The sequence below is a fragment of the Scyliorhinus canicula genome, chromosome 3, assembly GCF_902713615.1.
Source record: "Scyliorhinus canicula chromosome 3, sScyCan1.1, whole genome shotgun sequence".
Classification (NCBI taxonomy): Eukaryota; Metazoa; Chordata; class Chondrichthyes; order Carcharhiniformes; family Scyliorhinidae; genus Scyliorhinus; species Scyliorhinus canicula.
In genome coordinates, this window is record NC_052148.1 from 182,911,547 (window position 1) to 182,925,970 (window position 14,424).

The 14,424-nt window shown below is 54.1% G+C and overlaps 1 protein-coding gene across 18 annotated transcripts in view; it reads right to left on the reverse strand.

Moving 5' to 3' along the window:
* ndst3 (N-deacetylase/N-sulfotransferase (heparan glucosaminyl) 3) overlaps nucleotides 1–14,424 on the reverse strand; it is a 1,441,915-nt gene that overhangs the window by 42,365 nt on the left and 1,385,126 nt on the right. For all 18 annotated transcript variants that reach the window (XM_038791879.1, XM_038791880.1, XM_038791871.1 and 15 more), the window contains 2 exons: nucleotides 13,943–14,125; nucleotides 12,038–12,134 (listed from right to left, as the gene is read on the reverse strand). In XM_038791879.1, the coding sequence (XP_038647807.1) occupies nucleotides 12,038–12,134; nucleotides 13,943–14,125 (280 nt within the window). The remainder of the gene's footprint in view (nucleotides 1–12,037; nucleotides 12,135–13,942; nucleotides 14,126–14,424) is intronic.

The following is a 14,424-nucleotide window of genomic DNA, read 5'->3' on the forward strand; positions in this document are numbered from 1 at the left end:
GGGGGAAGGGCGGTGCTGGAGGAGAGCGCATATTGATCGGCAGGGGGATTCCCACACTGGGGAGTCGTTGGAATGGCGGGAGAGGCCGGGGTCAGCAGGAGTCAGCTGACTTACGGGAGTGTAATGGGGGACCAGAATGGCTGGATGGTGGTCTGGCTGGGTGGGGGGGGAGGACTGGGTTGCTGCTGTATTGGCCAAAGGGGAGCTGGAGGTAGAAGAAGGAGTCGGGGCGGGGGTCTGCCGCCTGGGGGACTGGAGGGCGTGGGAGGCGCGGGAACATGCGGGGGTCTGCCGCCTGGGGGACTGGAGGGCGTGGGAGGCGCGGGAACATGGCTGGCCTAAAAAAGGCGCGGGAACATGGCTGGCTAGTCGGCGGGGGGGGGGGGGAGGTGTCGTTTGAGGCGATGAATATTGTGTCGGATAATGGAGGTCGATACATGATGGTGAGTGGTAGGCTGCAGGGGATGCGGGTGGTATTGGTGAACGTTTATGCCCCGAATTGGGATGATGCTGGATTTATGAAACGTATATTGAGTCGGATCCCAGATCTGGAGGCAGGGAGCTTGATAATGGGGGGGGGGGGACTTCAACACGGTGCTGGACCCAGCACTGGACCGTTCCAGGTCCAGGGCGGGTAAGAGGCCGGCTGCGGCCTAGGTGCTCAGGGGGTTTATGGACCAGATGGGGGGAGTGGGTCCGTGGAGGCTTGCCAGGCCGGTGTCCAGAGAATTTTCTTTTTTCTCCCACGTCCATAAAGCCTATTCCCGGAGAGATTTCTTTAAAATGAGTAGGGCACTATTCCGAAAGTGGAGGAGATGGAATATTCAGCTATAGCCATCTCGGACCACGCCCCGCATTGGGTGGAGCTGGAGTTGGGGGAGGAGAGGGACCAGCGGCCGTTATGGTGCCTCGATGTGGGACTGTTGGCGGATGAGGAGGTGTGCGGGCGGATCCGGGGGTGTATTCAAAGTTACATCAAGGCCAACGATAATGGGGAGGTGCAGCTGGAGGTAGTCTGGGAAGCTTTGAAGGCGGTGGTTAGTAGAGAGCTAATTTCCATTAGGGCCCATAGGGAGAGGAGGGAGAGGGAGGGACTGGTGGGGGAGATATTAAGGGTGGACAGGAGCTATGCAGAGGCCCCGGGGGAGGGGCTGCTTCGGGAGCGACGAAACCTCCAAATGGAATTTGATCTATTTCTTTTTCTTTTTTTTTTAAATTTAGATTACCCAATTATTTTTTTCAAATTAAGGGGCAATTGAGTGTGGCCAATCCACCTACTCTGCACATTTTTAGGTTGTGGGGGCGAAACCCACGCAGACACGGGGAGAATGTGCAAACTCCACATGGACAGTGACCCAGAGTCGGGATTTGAACATGGGACCTCAGCGCCGTGAGGCAGCTGTGCTAACCACTAGGCCACCGTGCTGCCCGGAATTTGATCTATTGACCACAGGAGAAGCAGAGGCGCAGTGGAGGAAAATGTAGGGGGCGGTATATGAGTATGGGGAGAAGGCGAGCCGGATGCTGGCACATCAGCTTCGTAAGATGGAGGCAGCGAGGGAGATTGGTGGAATGAGAGATAGAGGGGGAATACGGTGTGGAGATCGGTGGGAATAGACGAGGTATTTAGGGACTTCTATGGGGATCTGAGCCCCGGGGGAGGCGGGGGGGGGGGGGGGGGGGATGCGGCGATTCTTGGATCAACTGAGGTTCCCGAGGGTGGAGGAGGAGCAGGTGGCTGGTTTGGGGGCGCCGATTGGGCTGGAGGAGCTGGTTAAGGGATTGGGGAGCATGCAGGCGGGGAAGGCTCCGGGACCGGACGGGTTCCCGGTTGAATTTTACAGAAAGTATGTGGATCTGCTGGGCCCGTTGCTGGTGAGAACTTTTAATGAGGCGAGGGAGGAGGGGACCCTGCCCCCAAAAATGTCCCGGGCACTGATCACGCTGATTTTGAAGGGGGACAAGGATCCATTGCAATGTAGATCGTATAGGCCGATTTCGCTCCTCAATGTTGACGCGAAGGTTCTGGCTACGAGGATTGAGGACTGTGTCCCGGGGGTGATGCATGAGGACCAGACGGGGTTTGTGAAGGGCAGGCAGTTAAACACAAACGTGCGGAGACTCTTAAATGTGATCATGATGCCCTTGGTGGAGGGGGAAGCGGAGGTAGTGGCGGCCATGGACGCAGAGTAGGCCTTCGATCGGGTGGAGTGGGAGTATCTCTGGGAAGTGCTTAGGAGGTTTGGGGTTCGGGGAAGGGTTCATAAGGTGGGTCAGGCTGTTATATAGGGCCCAGTGGCGAGTGTGGCTACGAACCGGCGGAGGTCGGAGTACTTTAGGTTTGTGGCGCTAACAATTACAGTCAAAGACGAGAGACAAGTTCAATCGAAGCTTTATTGCTGTGTGATGCTATTCCTCCGGCTGCAACTGAAGACTAGAGTCTGAGTGACTCACACGCATATTTATACACAAGCTCCCTGTGGGCGGAGCTAGCCGGCAGGGGCTTACCGGAGGAACCTGTATTACAGGTACAGCCAAACATTACCCCTACTGCAAGTACACAAATCTACAGTGGTTATCACCACAAGGTTGTACCACGGGACGAGGCAGGGGTGTCCCTTATCCCCCTTGTTGTTTGCAGTGGCAATTGAGCCGCTGGCCATGGCACTGAGGGAGTCTAGGAACTGGAGGGGATTGGTCCGGGGGGGGGGGGGGGGGGGGGGAGAGGAACACCGGGTGTCGTTATATGTTGATGACCCGCTGTTATATGTTGCAGACCCAGTGGAGGGGATGGTGGAGGTTATGAGGATCCTTGGGGACTTTTCGTGTTATAAGCTCAACATGGGGAAGAGTGAGCTCTTTGTGGTGCATGTGGGGGACCAGGGAGGGGGATAGACGAGCTACCGCTGAAGAGGGCGGAGAGGAGCTTTCGATACCTGGGGCCCTGCATAAGCTCAATTTGGCACGGTTGGTGGAACAGATGGAGGAGGATTTCAAGAGATGGGATATGCTGCCACTCTTCCTGGCGGGTAGGGTGCAGTCGGTCAAGATGATGGTCCTCCCGAGGTTCCTGTTTGTGTTCCAGTGCCTGCCTATCCTAATCCCCAAGGCTTTTTAAAAAAATGGAAAGCAGGAGCATTATGGGATTCATATGGGCGAATAAGAGGGTGAAGAGAGTGTTTTTGGAGTGTAGGAAGGACAGAGGGGGTCTGGCGCTGCCGAATCTATGTGGCTATTATTGGGCAGCTAATGTGGCGATGATCCGTAAATGGGTAATGGAGGGAGAGGGGGCGGCGTGGAAGAGGCTAGAGGTGGCGTCTTGTTTGGGTACGAGTCTGGGGGCGCTGGTGACGGCACCGTTGCCGCTCCCGCTGACAAGATACACCACGAGTCCGGTGGTGGCGGTGACTCTGAAGATCTGGGGGCAGTGGAGGCGACATAGGGGCGAGGTGGGGGCCTCGGTCTGGTCCCCGATATGAGAGAACTACAGGTTTGTTCCGGGTAGGATGGATGGGGGTTTCTGAGCTTGCATCGGGCAGGGACTTTCATCGATGGGACTTTTGCGAGCCTAGGGGCGCTAGAGGAGAAATTTTGGTTACCTCCGGGAATTCTTTTAGGTACATGCAAGTGAGGGCATTTGTGAAACGGTAGGTGAGGGAATTTCCGCTGCTCCCAGCACGAAGGATTCAGGACAGGGTGATTTTGGGCGTATGGGTTGGAGAAGGCAAGGTATCGGCGATCTATCAGGAACTGCAGGAAGTGGAAGAGGCCTCGGCGGAGGAGTTAAAGGGCAAGTGGGAGGAGGAGCTCGGGGAGGAGCTGGATGAGGATCTGTGGGCTGATGCCCTGAGTAGGGTTAATTCCTCCTCCTCCTGCGCCAGGCTCAGCCTAATACAGTTCAAAGTTGTTCATAGGGCGCATATGACGGGGGCGAGGATGAGTAGGTTTTTTGGGGTGGAGGACAGGTGTGCGAGGTGCTCGGGGAGCCCAGCAAATCACGCAAATATGTTCTGGACGTGCCCCGTGCTGGAGGGGCTTTGCGAGGACTATGACCAAAGTGGTGAACACCCAGGTCAATCCCAGCTGGGGGCTAGCATTATTCGGGGTATCGGACGAGCCGGGAGTGCAGGAGCCGAAAGAGGCTGGTGTTCTGGCCTTTGCGTCCCTGGTAGCCCGGCGGAGGATCCTACTAATGTGGATGAGAGAGATGTGGTGATATGATCTGCATACTCGTCTGCCATTGGGCCAGAACGTCGGCTTACCATTGGCCCTGGTCGGTCATGTGCCTCTCGACCGATTGGCCGAGAGGCTGAGTTAACCACGCCTCTATTAACGAGGTATAAATGCTCAGACGCCTGACGATCGTCCTTTTCCACTGTAGACGATCGCAGAGCTGTGTTCTAGTCAATTAAAGCCAGACTTTGGTAAATCACTCGCCTCGCGTGCAATCGATGGTACATCAATTTAATTGACTACGACTTTGAAGATGGAGTTCCGCATCAAGCCCGAATGCCTCCGCATCAGCCCGCAAACTCCGAACTCTGCAGAACTTTTCCATCTCTGGCTGACTTGCCTCGAAGGGTTCCTAGCATCTACAACCACCCCCCCCACTGGGGCACAGAAACTGCACGTCCTCCACTCCAGCGTGGGTATTGACGCTGACGCAATAATCAAAGAGGAAACGGATTATGATGACGCTATACAAAAGCTAAAAGGACAATTCATCAAACCGATCAACAGGGTATTCGCTCGACATCTGCTGGCTACCAGAAAGCAGGTCCCCGGTGAGTCTCTAGACCAATACGCCCGGGCCCTCTATGCCCTGGGGAGAGGTTGCGCCTGTGTAGCGGTGTCCGCTACAGAGCACATGGAGCTACTCATCAGAGACGCTTACGTGGCTGGGATGCTGTCTCCCGTGATCCGCCAGCGGATGCTGGAAAGAGACGAACTCAGTTTAACGGAGACGCTGACTCTCTCCGCCTCCCTGGAGGTCGCAGATCTAAGCGCTCGCACCTATGACACTGGCCAGGCCGCCTCCTGGCACGCTTCCCACCAGCCACCCGCCGCTCCCGGCCTCCCTCAGGCTTGTGCCGCGGGGCGCCCCGATAAATCCGCGGGGCCCCGCTGCTACTTTTGCGGGTACGCTAAACACCCTCGCTTGCGCTGCCCAGCCCGCTCCGCCCTCTGTAAGAGCTGCGGGAATAAGGGCCACTACTCCACGGTCTGCCAGGCCAAAACGCTGGCTGCAGCGTTTCTGGAAGCTGCACAGCACTCTCCCCCCCTCCCCCAGGCCTCTGCGAACGGCCTGTGTGCCTCCCTCTCTCCCCCAGGGCCCCTCCAGCCGCTCCCGACTCGCGCCCCGCCGGCCGACAAGCGCACCTCCCCGGCCCCTCCAGGCCTCTGCCAGCCTGCCCCAACGTTTCTCCCCCCCGGCGCCTGACCGGCTCGCCTCTCCGGGCCCCCCCGGTCCCTGCCTGCCCGCAGCGGCCCTGCTTCCCTCGCTCCCGGACCCCGGCTCCCCCCAGCCCCGGGCCCCGGCGCCCGACCGGCTCGCCTCTCCGGGCCCCCCCGGTCCCTGCCTGCCCGCAGCGCGACTCTGCTCCCCCCGCCCCTGGCCCCCCGCACCCGGCCCGCGCGCCTTACCTCCTCCCGCAGCTGCTGCACCTAACCGGCGTCCTGGAGCCGGCCTGAGCGTCCCCACAGCTGATGCACCTAACCGGCGTCCTGGAGCCGGCCTGCGCGTCCCCACAGCTGATGCATGTTACTCACCTCCTGGAGCCGGCCTGCGCGTCCCCGCAGCTGATGCACCCGGCTTGTCTCCTGGAGCCGGCCTGCGTGTCCCCACAGCTGATGCACCCGGCTCGCCTCCTGGAGCCGGCCTGCGCGTCCCCGCAGCTGATGCACCCGGCTTGTCTCCTGGAGCCGGCCTGCGTGTCCCCACAGCTGATGCACCCGGCTCGCCTCCTGGAGCCGGCCTGCGCGCCTCACCTCATCAGCTCGCAGCGCCGGTAACGCTAGCTCCGCCACCAGTGGCCACGAGGGCTTCCTGGGCGCCGCCATCTTGGGGTGCCGACCCCACGTGCGGATACTGGGCGCCGCCATCTTGGGGAACAGACCTCACGTGCGGATACTGGGCGCCGCCATCTTGGGGAACAGACCTCACATGTGGATCCTGGCCACCGACTTCCAGGTCTGCCACGCAAGCTCCCTCCAGCATCGAATCGGACAGCGACGACGGATTTTCTCCACGGCTCGCGGCCGTTCACCTCACATATGGATCCTGGCCACCGACTTCCAGGTCTGCCACGCAAGGTCCCTCCAGCATCGACTCGGACGGCGACGACGGATTTTCTCCACGGCTCGCGGCCGTTCAACTTAACCAGTCTCATCCACGCACGCTCGCCAAAACGACTACGCTGATCCACCTCAACCGCCACGAGACGGACTGCCTGCTGGACTCCGGGAGCACGGAAAGCTTCGCTCACCCTGACACGGTAAGACGCTGCGCGCTCCCTGTCCATCCCGTAACACGCAAAATCGGTTTAGCCTCAGGTTCGCACTCCGTCCACATCACCGGGTGCTGCATCGCGGACCTCACGGTCCAAGGGAAGGTTTTTAAAAATTATAAATTCCTTGTCCTCCCTGACCTTTGCGCACCGGCACTCCTAGGACTGGACTTCCAGTGCAACCTGCAGAGCTTGACCTTTCAATTCGGCGGCCCTATACCCCCCCCACTGTCTGCAGCCTCGCGTCCCTCCAAGTGGACCCTCCCTCCCTGTTTGCTAACCTCACCCCCGATTGCAAACCCGTCGCCACACGGAGCAGACGGTACAGCGCCCAGGACCGATCCTTCATCAGGTCCGAGGTCCAGAGGTTGCTGACGGAAGGGGTCATCGAGGCCAGCAACAGCCCCTGGCGAGCCCAAGTGCTGGTGGTCCGGACGGGGGAGAAAAACCGGATGGTCATCGATTATAGCCAAACCATCAATCGGTTTACGCAACTGGACGCGTATCCTCTTCCCCGTATTTCTACCATGGTAAACGAGATTGCGACATACAAGGTCTTCTCAACTGTGGACCTTAAGTCCGCTTACCACCAGCTCCCCATCCGCGCGAGTGACCGACTGTACACCGCGTTCGAGGCTGACAGGCGCCTCTATCACTTCTTTAGGGTTCCGTTTGGTGTCACAAATGGGGTCTCGGTCTTCCAACGGGAGATGGACCGAATGGTCGACAAGTACGGATTACAGGCTACCTTCCCGTATCTTGATAATGTCACCATCTGCGGCCACGACCAGCAGGACCATGAAGCCAACCTCCAGAAATTCCTCCAAACCGCAAAACTCCTTAACCTCACGTACAATAAGGATAAATGCGTGTTTAGCACCGACCGTCTAGCCATCCTCGGCTATGTAGTGCGTAATGGAGTGATAGGCCCCGACCCCGAACGCATGCGCCCCCTGATGGAACTCCCTCTCCCCAATACCCCCAAATCCCTCAAACGCTGCCTGGGGTTTTTAGCATACTACGCCCAATGGGTTCCCAACTACGCGGACAAGGCCCGTCCCCTCATGCAAACCACGACCTTCCCGCCGTCGACGGAGGCCTGCCAGGCCTTTAGCCGCATCAAAGCGGACATCGCAAAGGCCACGATGCACGCCATCGACGAGGCCCTCCCTTCCAGGTCGAGAGCGACGCATCAGAAGTAGCTCTGGTGGCCACCCTGAACCAAGCGGGCAGACCCGTGGCCTTCTTCTCCAGAACTCTCCAGGCTTCCGAACTCCGCCACCCCTCTGTGGAAAAGGAAGCCCAGGCCATAGTCGAAGCCGTTTGACACTGGAGGCACTATTTGGCCGGCAGTAGGTTTACCCTCCTCACAGACCAACGGTCAGTAGCCTTCATGTTTGCTAATGCACAAAGGGGCAAGATCAAAAATGACAAGATTTTACGGTGGCGGATCGAGTTGTCCACGTACAACTATGATATCTTGTATCGTCCTGGGAAGCTCAATGAGCCTCCTGATGCCCTGTCCCGCGGTACCTGCGCCAGCGCTCAGATAGATCACCTCCGCTCTCTCCATGCAGACCTCTGTCATCCAGGGGTGACCCGCCTACACCACTTCATTAAGGCCCGCAACCTGCCCTACTCCATCGAGGAAGTCAGGTCAGTAACCCGTGACTGCCACATCTGCGCCGAGTGCAAACCGCACTTCTACCGCCCCGAGCGCGCACACCTGATCAAAGCATCCCGCCCCTTCGAACGTCTTAGCATTGACTTCAAGGGGCCCCTTCCCTCTAACAACCGCAACATTTACTTCCTGGCGGTTATCGACGAACACTCCCGCTTCCCCTTCGCCATTCCCTGTCCCGACATGACCACATCGACCGTCATTAAGGCCCTACTCTCCATCTTCTCACTGTTCGGCTACCCCGCGTACATACACAGCGATCGGGGGTCCTCATTTATGAGCGACGAGCTGCGTCAATTCCTGCTCGACAGGGGCATCGCCTCTAGCAGGACGACCAGCTATAACCCTCGGGGTAACGGACAGGTCGAGTGGGAGAATGGTACCATCTGGAAGACCATACTACTGGCCCTCCGGTCTAGAAATCTCCCTATTTCCCGATGGCAAGAGGTGATCCCCGATGCCCTACATTCTATCCGCTCACTCCTCTGGACTGCAACTAATCAGACACCTCATGAGCGTCTTCTTGTTTTCCCAGGAAGTCGTCCTCCGGATCCCCTCTCCCGACGTGGCTGGTCACCCCCGGACCCATCTTGCTCCGGAAGCATGTGCGGGTGCACAAGTCCGACCCGTTGGTGGAGCATGTCCAGTTACTCCACGCTAACCCACAGTACGCGTATGTGGAGTACCCCGACGGTCGGCAGGACACGGTCTCCCTCCGGGACCTGGCACCCGCCGGCGTGCGGTCCCTCCCACCACAGACCCCCCTCCCCTTTTTCACCCCAGCACCCCACTCAGCTTCCCCATCCCTCATCCATGGCGTCTCCGCGGCCAGCTCAGGTGACGGAGACTACTCGAAGTCTATCGCTCCCGGACTCCAGGACATCAGCAGGACCATCAGCCGATCCGACGACAACTCCTCCACTGCGGCGCTTGGCCAGGACGTCAAGGACCACCAAAAGACTGATCGAATCCTTCTAGAGTTCTACAGCCCCATGGACTTTCTTTTTGTAAATATCGTTATGTCTGGGCCAGTGGCAAGCCCCCAAATTCGATAAGGGTACGGAGAGAAAATTATTCTCCCGATGGCTACTCATATCACCAGTTCTCCCCCCCCCCACCCCACCCTGGGTCTCGTTCACACCCCCCCACCCCCGCCTTCCTTCTCCGTAAGGGGTGAATGTGGTGAGATGATCTGCATACTCGTCTGCCATTGGGCCAGAACGTCGGCTTACCATTGGCCCTGGTCGGTCATGTGCCTCTCGACCGATTGGCCGAGAGACTGAGTTAACCACGCCTCTATTAACGAGGTATAAATGCTCAGACGCCTGACGATCGTCCCTTTCCACTGTGGACGATCGCAGAGCTGTGTTCTAGTTAATTAAAGCCAGACTTTGGTAAATCACTCGCCTCGCGTGCAATCGATGGTACATCAAGAGAGAGAGGGAGAAATACAGCACAGAACAGGCCCTCCAAGCGTGGAAGGTTGGATTAACGATATGGCTGGGTTCATCAAGCTGGAAAAGATTAAATTTGCCTTGCGAGGGTCTGTGCAGGGGTTCTCCAGGCTGTGGCAATCGTTCCTAGACTTTCTCGCGGAATGTTAGGTGGAGGTCGACAGCAGCAGCAACCCATGGGCAGGGGGGGGGGGGGGGGGGGGGTTGGTTTTTCTTTTTTGTTTAGATTAGAGTGGGGTGTTTTCCTTACCGGCGTGTTTATTTGTTAAATGGGGGTTATTGTATTTTGTTGGAAGTCCCATGTATAATTTTTGCTTGTTTTGTGCTTTATTCCTTTTTATGTTTGGAGTGTTTTGTTGAAAATTTGAATATATTTAATTAAAAAAGTATTATTTTATTTCTATTTCCACCTCGAGACAAAATTCTCCGCCTCCCGACACCACAAACCATGATCCGGGAGAGAACCAGGCGTCCGGTCAAAATCGATGTCTGCGCCCAGCATCTACGTGCAAAACTGGCATTTACGTGCATTTAAATGTGATTAGCGGGTTGGACACAGTATGCTCTATCCTTCCATGACGTTCCACTCCTCTTAAGCGGAAGTCTTGCAGGTGTGACTTACTACAGGCATTTACAAACGTGGACTGGGTGCCGCGGCTGCGGAGGGGGAGCAAAAGGCTAAAAACACTGAAAAATCATTGAAAACTGTCAGGCTTGCTGGGTGGTGGTTTCCCGGGCTGGGGCTGCTAACGGATAGTGACTCAGTGCCAGGTTCATGGACTTGGGGTGACCTGGCTCAGACTGTCATTGCTGCAGTCTATCTTTAAAAACACCTCTTTGCTACTACTTACAGGCTCCACTGCTCACATTTCTGACTGCATCCTTTAAATGCTCAGAAGACCTCTGGTCATCTGGGACCCCACCCAGGCCACCCCTCTGGACAGCCTCACACTTCAGCTGCACCATCAAACTCTATCAGTGCTCTGGTAGTGGCACCAGATGTTGGCACTACTCAGAAGCGCTGCCAGATTGCAGAGGAAGCAGGGGATCAGCCGAGCTCACCCCAACCAGAGTATCTGTCCCGCAGTCTATGGAACCCTCCATGGTTCTCTGCCCCTCTCAGGGTAGAAGATCACCAGTAACTCCTCTCCCTCTGGATCACCATCTGTCTCCTCCTGATGGGACTGGCAGTGCTAACTGTCTCTGCCACCACCTCCCAGGCAGTGTTCAGAAGGCAGGTTTGAGTCAGTGACGCACATTGAGGAGGAGGGTGTTCCTCCACTGCTCACTAACACAGAGCTGTGGGTCCACCTTGGACTCCCGACCGCAGGAGACAGATCTTCGCTGAGTCATCTGAGTGAGCGTGAGGTAAGTGGAGGGTTTAAAAAACAACTCCACCTGCCAAGCTCTTTCTGGGCTGGGAATTTCTCGGAATTCTCGCCAGCCAAGTGTTGGCCCATTAGCATGTCCTGGATTGCTCCAGAAATAGCGCTCCCCACAGGAAGGAGAACTGCATGCAATTCAGTCCCGCTGTCATTACATAGAACATACAGTGCAGAAGGAGGTGATTCTGCCCATCGAGTCGGCACCAACCCACTTAAGCCCTCACTTCCACCCTATCTCCATAACCCAATAACCCCTCCTAACCTTTTTTGGTCACTAAGGGCAATTTATCATGGCCAGTTCACCTAACCTGCACGTCTTTGGACTGTGGGAGGAAACCGGAGCACCCGGAGGAAACCCACGCAGACACGGAGAACGTGCAGACTCCGCACAGACAATGACCCAGCGGGGAATCGAACCTAGGACCCTGGCGCTGTGAAGCCACAGTGTTATCCACTTGTGCTACCGTGTTTAGTCTCCCAAATGGAGAATCTTGCCCTCTATCTGCTTTCTCTTTGTGTCTGCATCTGGGTGCTGATCGCCTTTACCTTCCAGCTTCTCTGCTTGCAGTTCTCTTTTGTGCCTGCAGCTCTCCTTTGTATCTGCCAGCCCCACTGCTTCTTCCTGAACTGCCTTCCTGGTACTACCTCCGGGTCAATGTTCAGCACCTCACATGGACCAGTATTTCTTACTATGCAGGAAAGTTACAATTCATTCCTTTATAATTGGTGCAAAACCGTAAAACTTCCTTTTCAACCATTCTCAAAAACAACTGCAGGTTCCACAGATCTTTAAAGAAATTACAAATTTTACATCCGGTGCAAGTCCAGGTCAAAGGTCAACGCACCATAAAGTAAATTACTGCAAAGCAACATGAGATTTGATATCACCTGCAAATGTACTATTATAATATGCTTGAGAGAGCAGTTTATGTAATTAACTGTTCTCCAGGGAACCCATTTAGATACTATAGGCAAACCGAATCATTCATACTTCTTGCGATTAAAGCTCACCTGTTTTTTGAGGTCCAATAACCAGAAATTTTGGTAAACGATCACACGTTTTCTCTTTCGACCAGATGTCCTTATGCCGTTTATCATCACATGGATTCTGCCAGAAACGGAGAGAATTGGGCAATGCATTAAAATGGGAGAGTTCCTTGGAGTTTAACGCAGCATGAATAGTAATTGTTCGTCAAAGGAATTAACACAGAAACCTATCATTTTGCAGGTTAGTCAGTACAGTGCAGGAAAGCCTGTCTGTGTGATTTAATGGAAATTAATCTGTGCCTCCATTTGGAAAGACATTTCCAGCTGAAATCACAACAGAGTGTACTAGATAAAATATTCAAGCTTTGTCCAATTAGTAGTGGGATTGGCCTGAATCTAAATTCCAAACAATGGTGCAGCAGCCTGGATTGCTTCCCATATATCTATCTACATAATAACAGTCACTCTCCCAGCAAGAGAAAGATATGACAACGAGAACAAATGCTTTGAGATGGTTTGATCTGATCAGGCTCGATACAAATACATGTTTAAATTTACCATGGGAATTGAGACACACACCCTGTCCTTCCTTCCCTCTGAACCACAAGCTTCATTGACACCACCATAGTTTCTGAACAGAACAATGAATACAATATAAAATAAATAACCATTTTCTGGCACTAATCACATCCACAGCAATCCAGGTAAATTTTCACAGTAGGAAAGATGTAGTGACATTGGAGGCAGGTCAGAGGTGGTTCACTAGATTGATTCCAGAGATGAGAAGATTGAGCAGTTTAGTCCTATACTCTCTGGAGTTCAGGAGAATGAGGGGAGAGAGCTATACAAGATAATAAAAGGTATGGATAAAGTAGATGTGGAGCGGATGCTTCCTCTTGTGGGGCAATCTAGAACAAGACGTCATAGTCAGAGGATAAGAGGTAGCAAATTTAAAACAGATTTCAGGAAAGACTATTTCTCCCAAAGTGTTGTGAATCTGTGGAATTCGCTACCCCAGAGTGCGGTGGATGCAGGGACAGTGAGTAAATTTAAGGAGATGTTAAACAGATTTGTAATCAGTAATGGGTTGAAGGGTTATAGAGAACGGGCAGGACAGTGGCGATGAGGCCATGATGTGATCAGCCATGATCGTATTGAACGGTGGAGCAGGCTCGAGTGGCTAAATTGCCTGCTCCTGCTCCTAGTTCTTGTGTTCTAACAAATAACTATTCTGCCTAATTCCACCCTCCAGCTCTTGGCCTGTCACCCTGTAGGTATCAGCACTTCAAGCACAAATCTGGTGTTCTTGATTATTAAGGGGATTTCTTGATTAATAAGGAGATCAGGGGTTATGGGCAGAAGGCAGGAGAATGGGGATGAGAAACATATCAGCCATGACTGATTGGCAGAGCAGACTCGATAGGCCGAATGATCTTATGGATTGCACCCATGTACAAGGGACATGTCAAAATAACTTTGAAGTTTACGCTTCCAGATATAAAATGGCCAAATCTCAAATGCTAATGAACATCTGAACATTCCCCTGATTCAGAGTTAGAATTCAGCTTTAGCACTCATTCCTGCCACACTGGCTTTGTGACAATTTGTTTGACAATGCAAGTGTTCTTCAGCAATCATAGATATTGTGGATTAAAGGAAAATATCTAGAAAATATATAATAGGAGGGGTGGCGGGCTTTGATGATCAGTTTGCTGGCAGCCATGTTCTTGGTGGCCAACTCCTGTTGTTAAAATCAATCTACATTCCAAAAACAAGTGGAGTTATCAGCAAGATGACGAGAACCCTGGGTGCAGAGTCACTTCAAAGGGGGTGAGTACATAAAGCAAGGGTCGGTGGAGAAGAATGGTTATGGGATTGCTATCTGCAGAGTTAGCAGTGCACTTGTTTTAAGAAGGACTGAAAGCACACCTGCCAGAGTGGGCCCTTTTGTTCCGGAAAGAGCTCAAAGTATTTGTGTGCCAGCTGCACGGGGGGCATAGTTTGCAGCTTCAGGTTGGTCCAGCAATGGACAAAATTAGCCAGGTTCACAAATGTATAAAGTCCCAGTCGATCATTCCCATAGTTGGATAAATGTGTCATGAAGATGCTGATCTGAAAAAAAAAGAGACACAGGTCACACTCAGGGAGTTTCTTAATTAAAGAGGCTTAATTAAAAAATGTTTTAATTATGGAGACCTCAACTATAATCCAGAATTATCAGGCTAACTTTGTCTTCCCTTCCCTCCTGCGGATCACGTAGCTTGAGAACTAAAATGTTCTCACCTCACCGCTTCAAGACACTAGCCAGGCAGCACGGAAAATCTGGCAGCATGGCAAAATGTCCATTGACACTCGGTGAGAATTTGGGGACTTGAAAATCCTGGCCACTGACTCATTTTAGATTAAGGTTT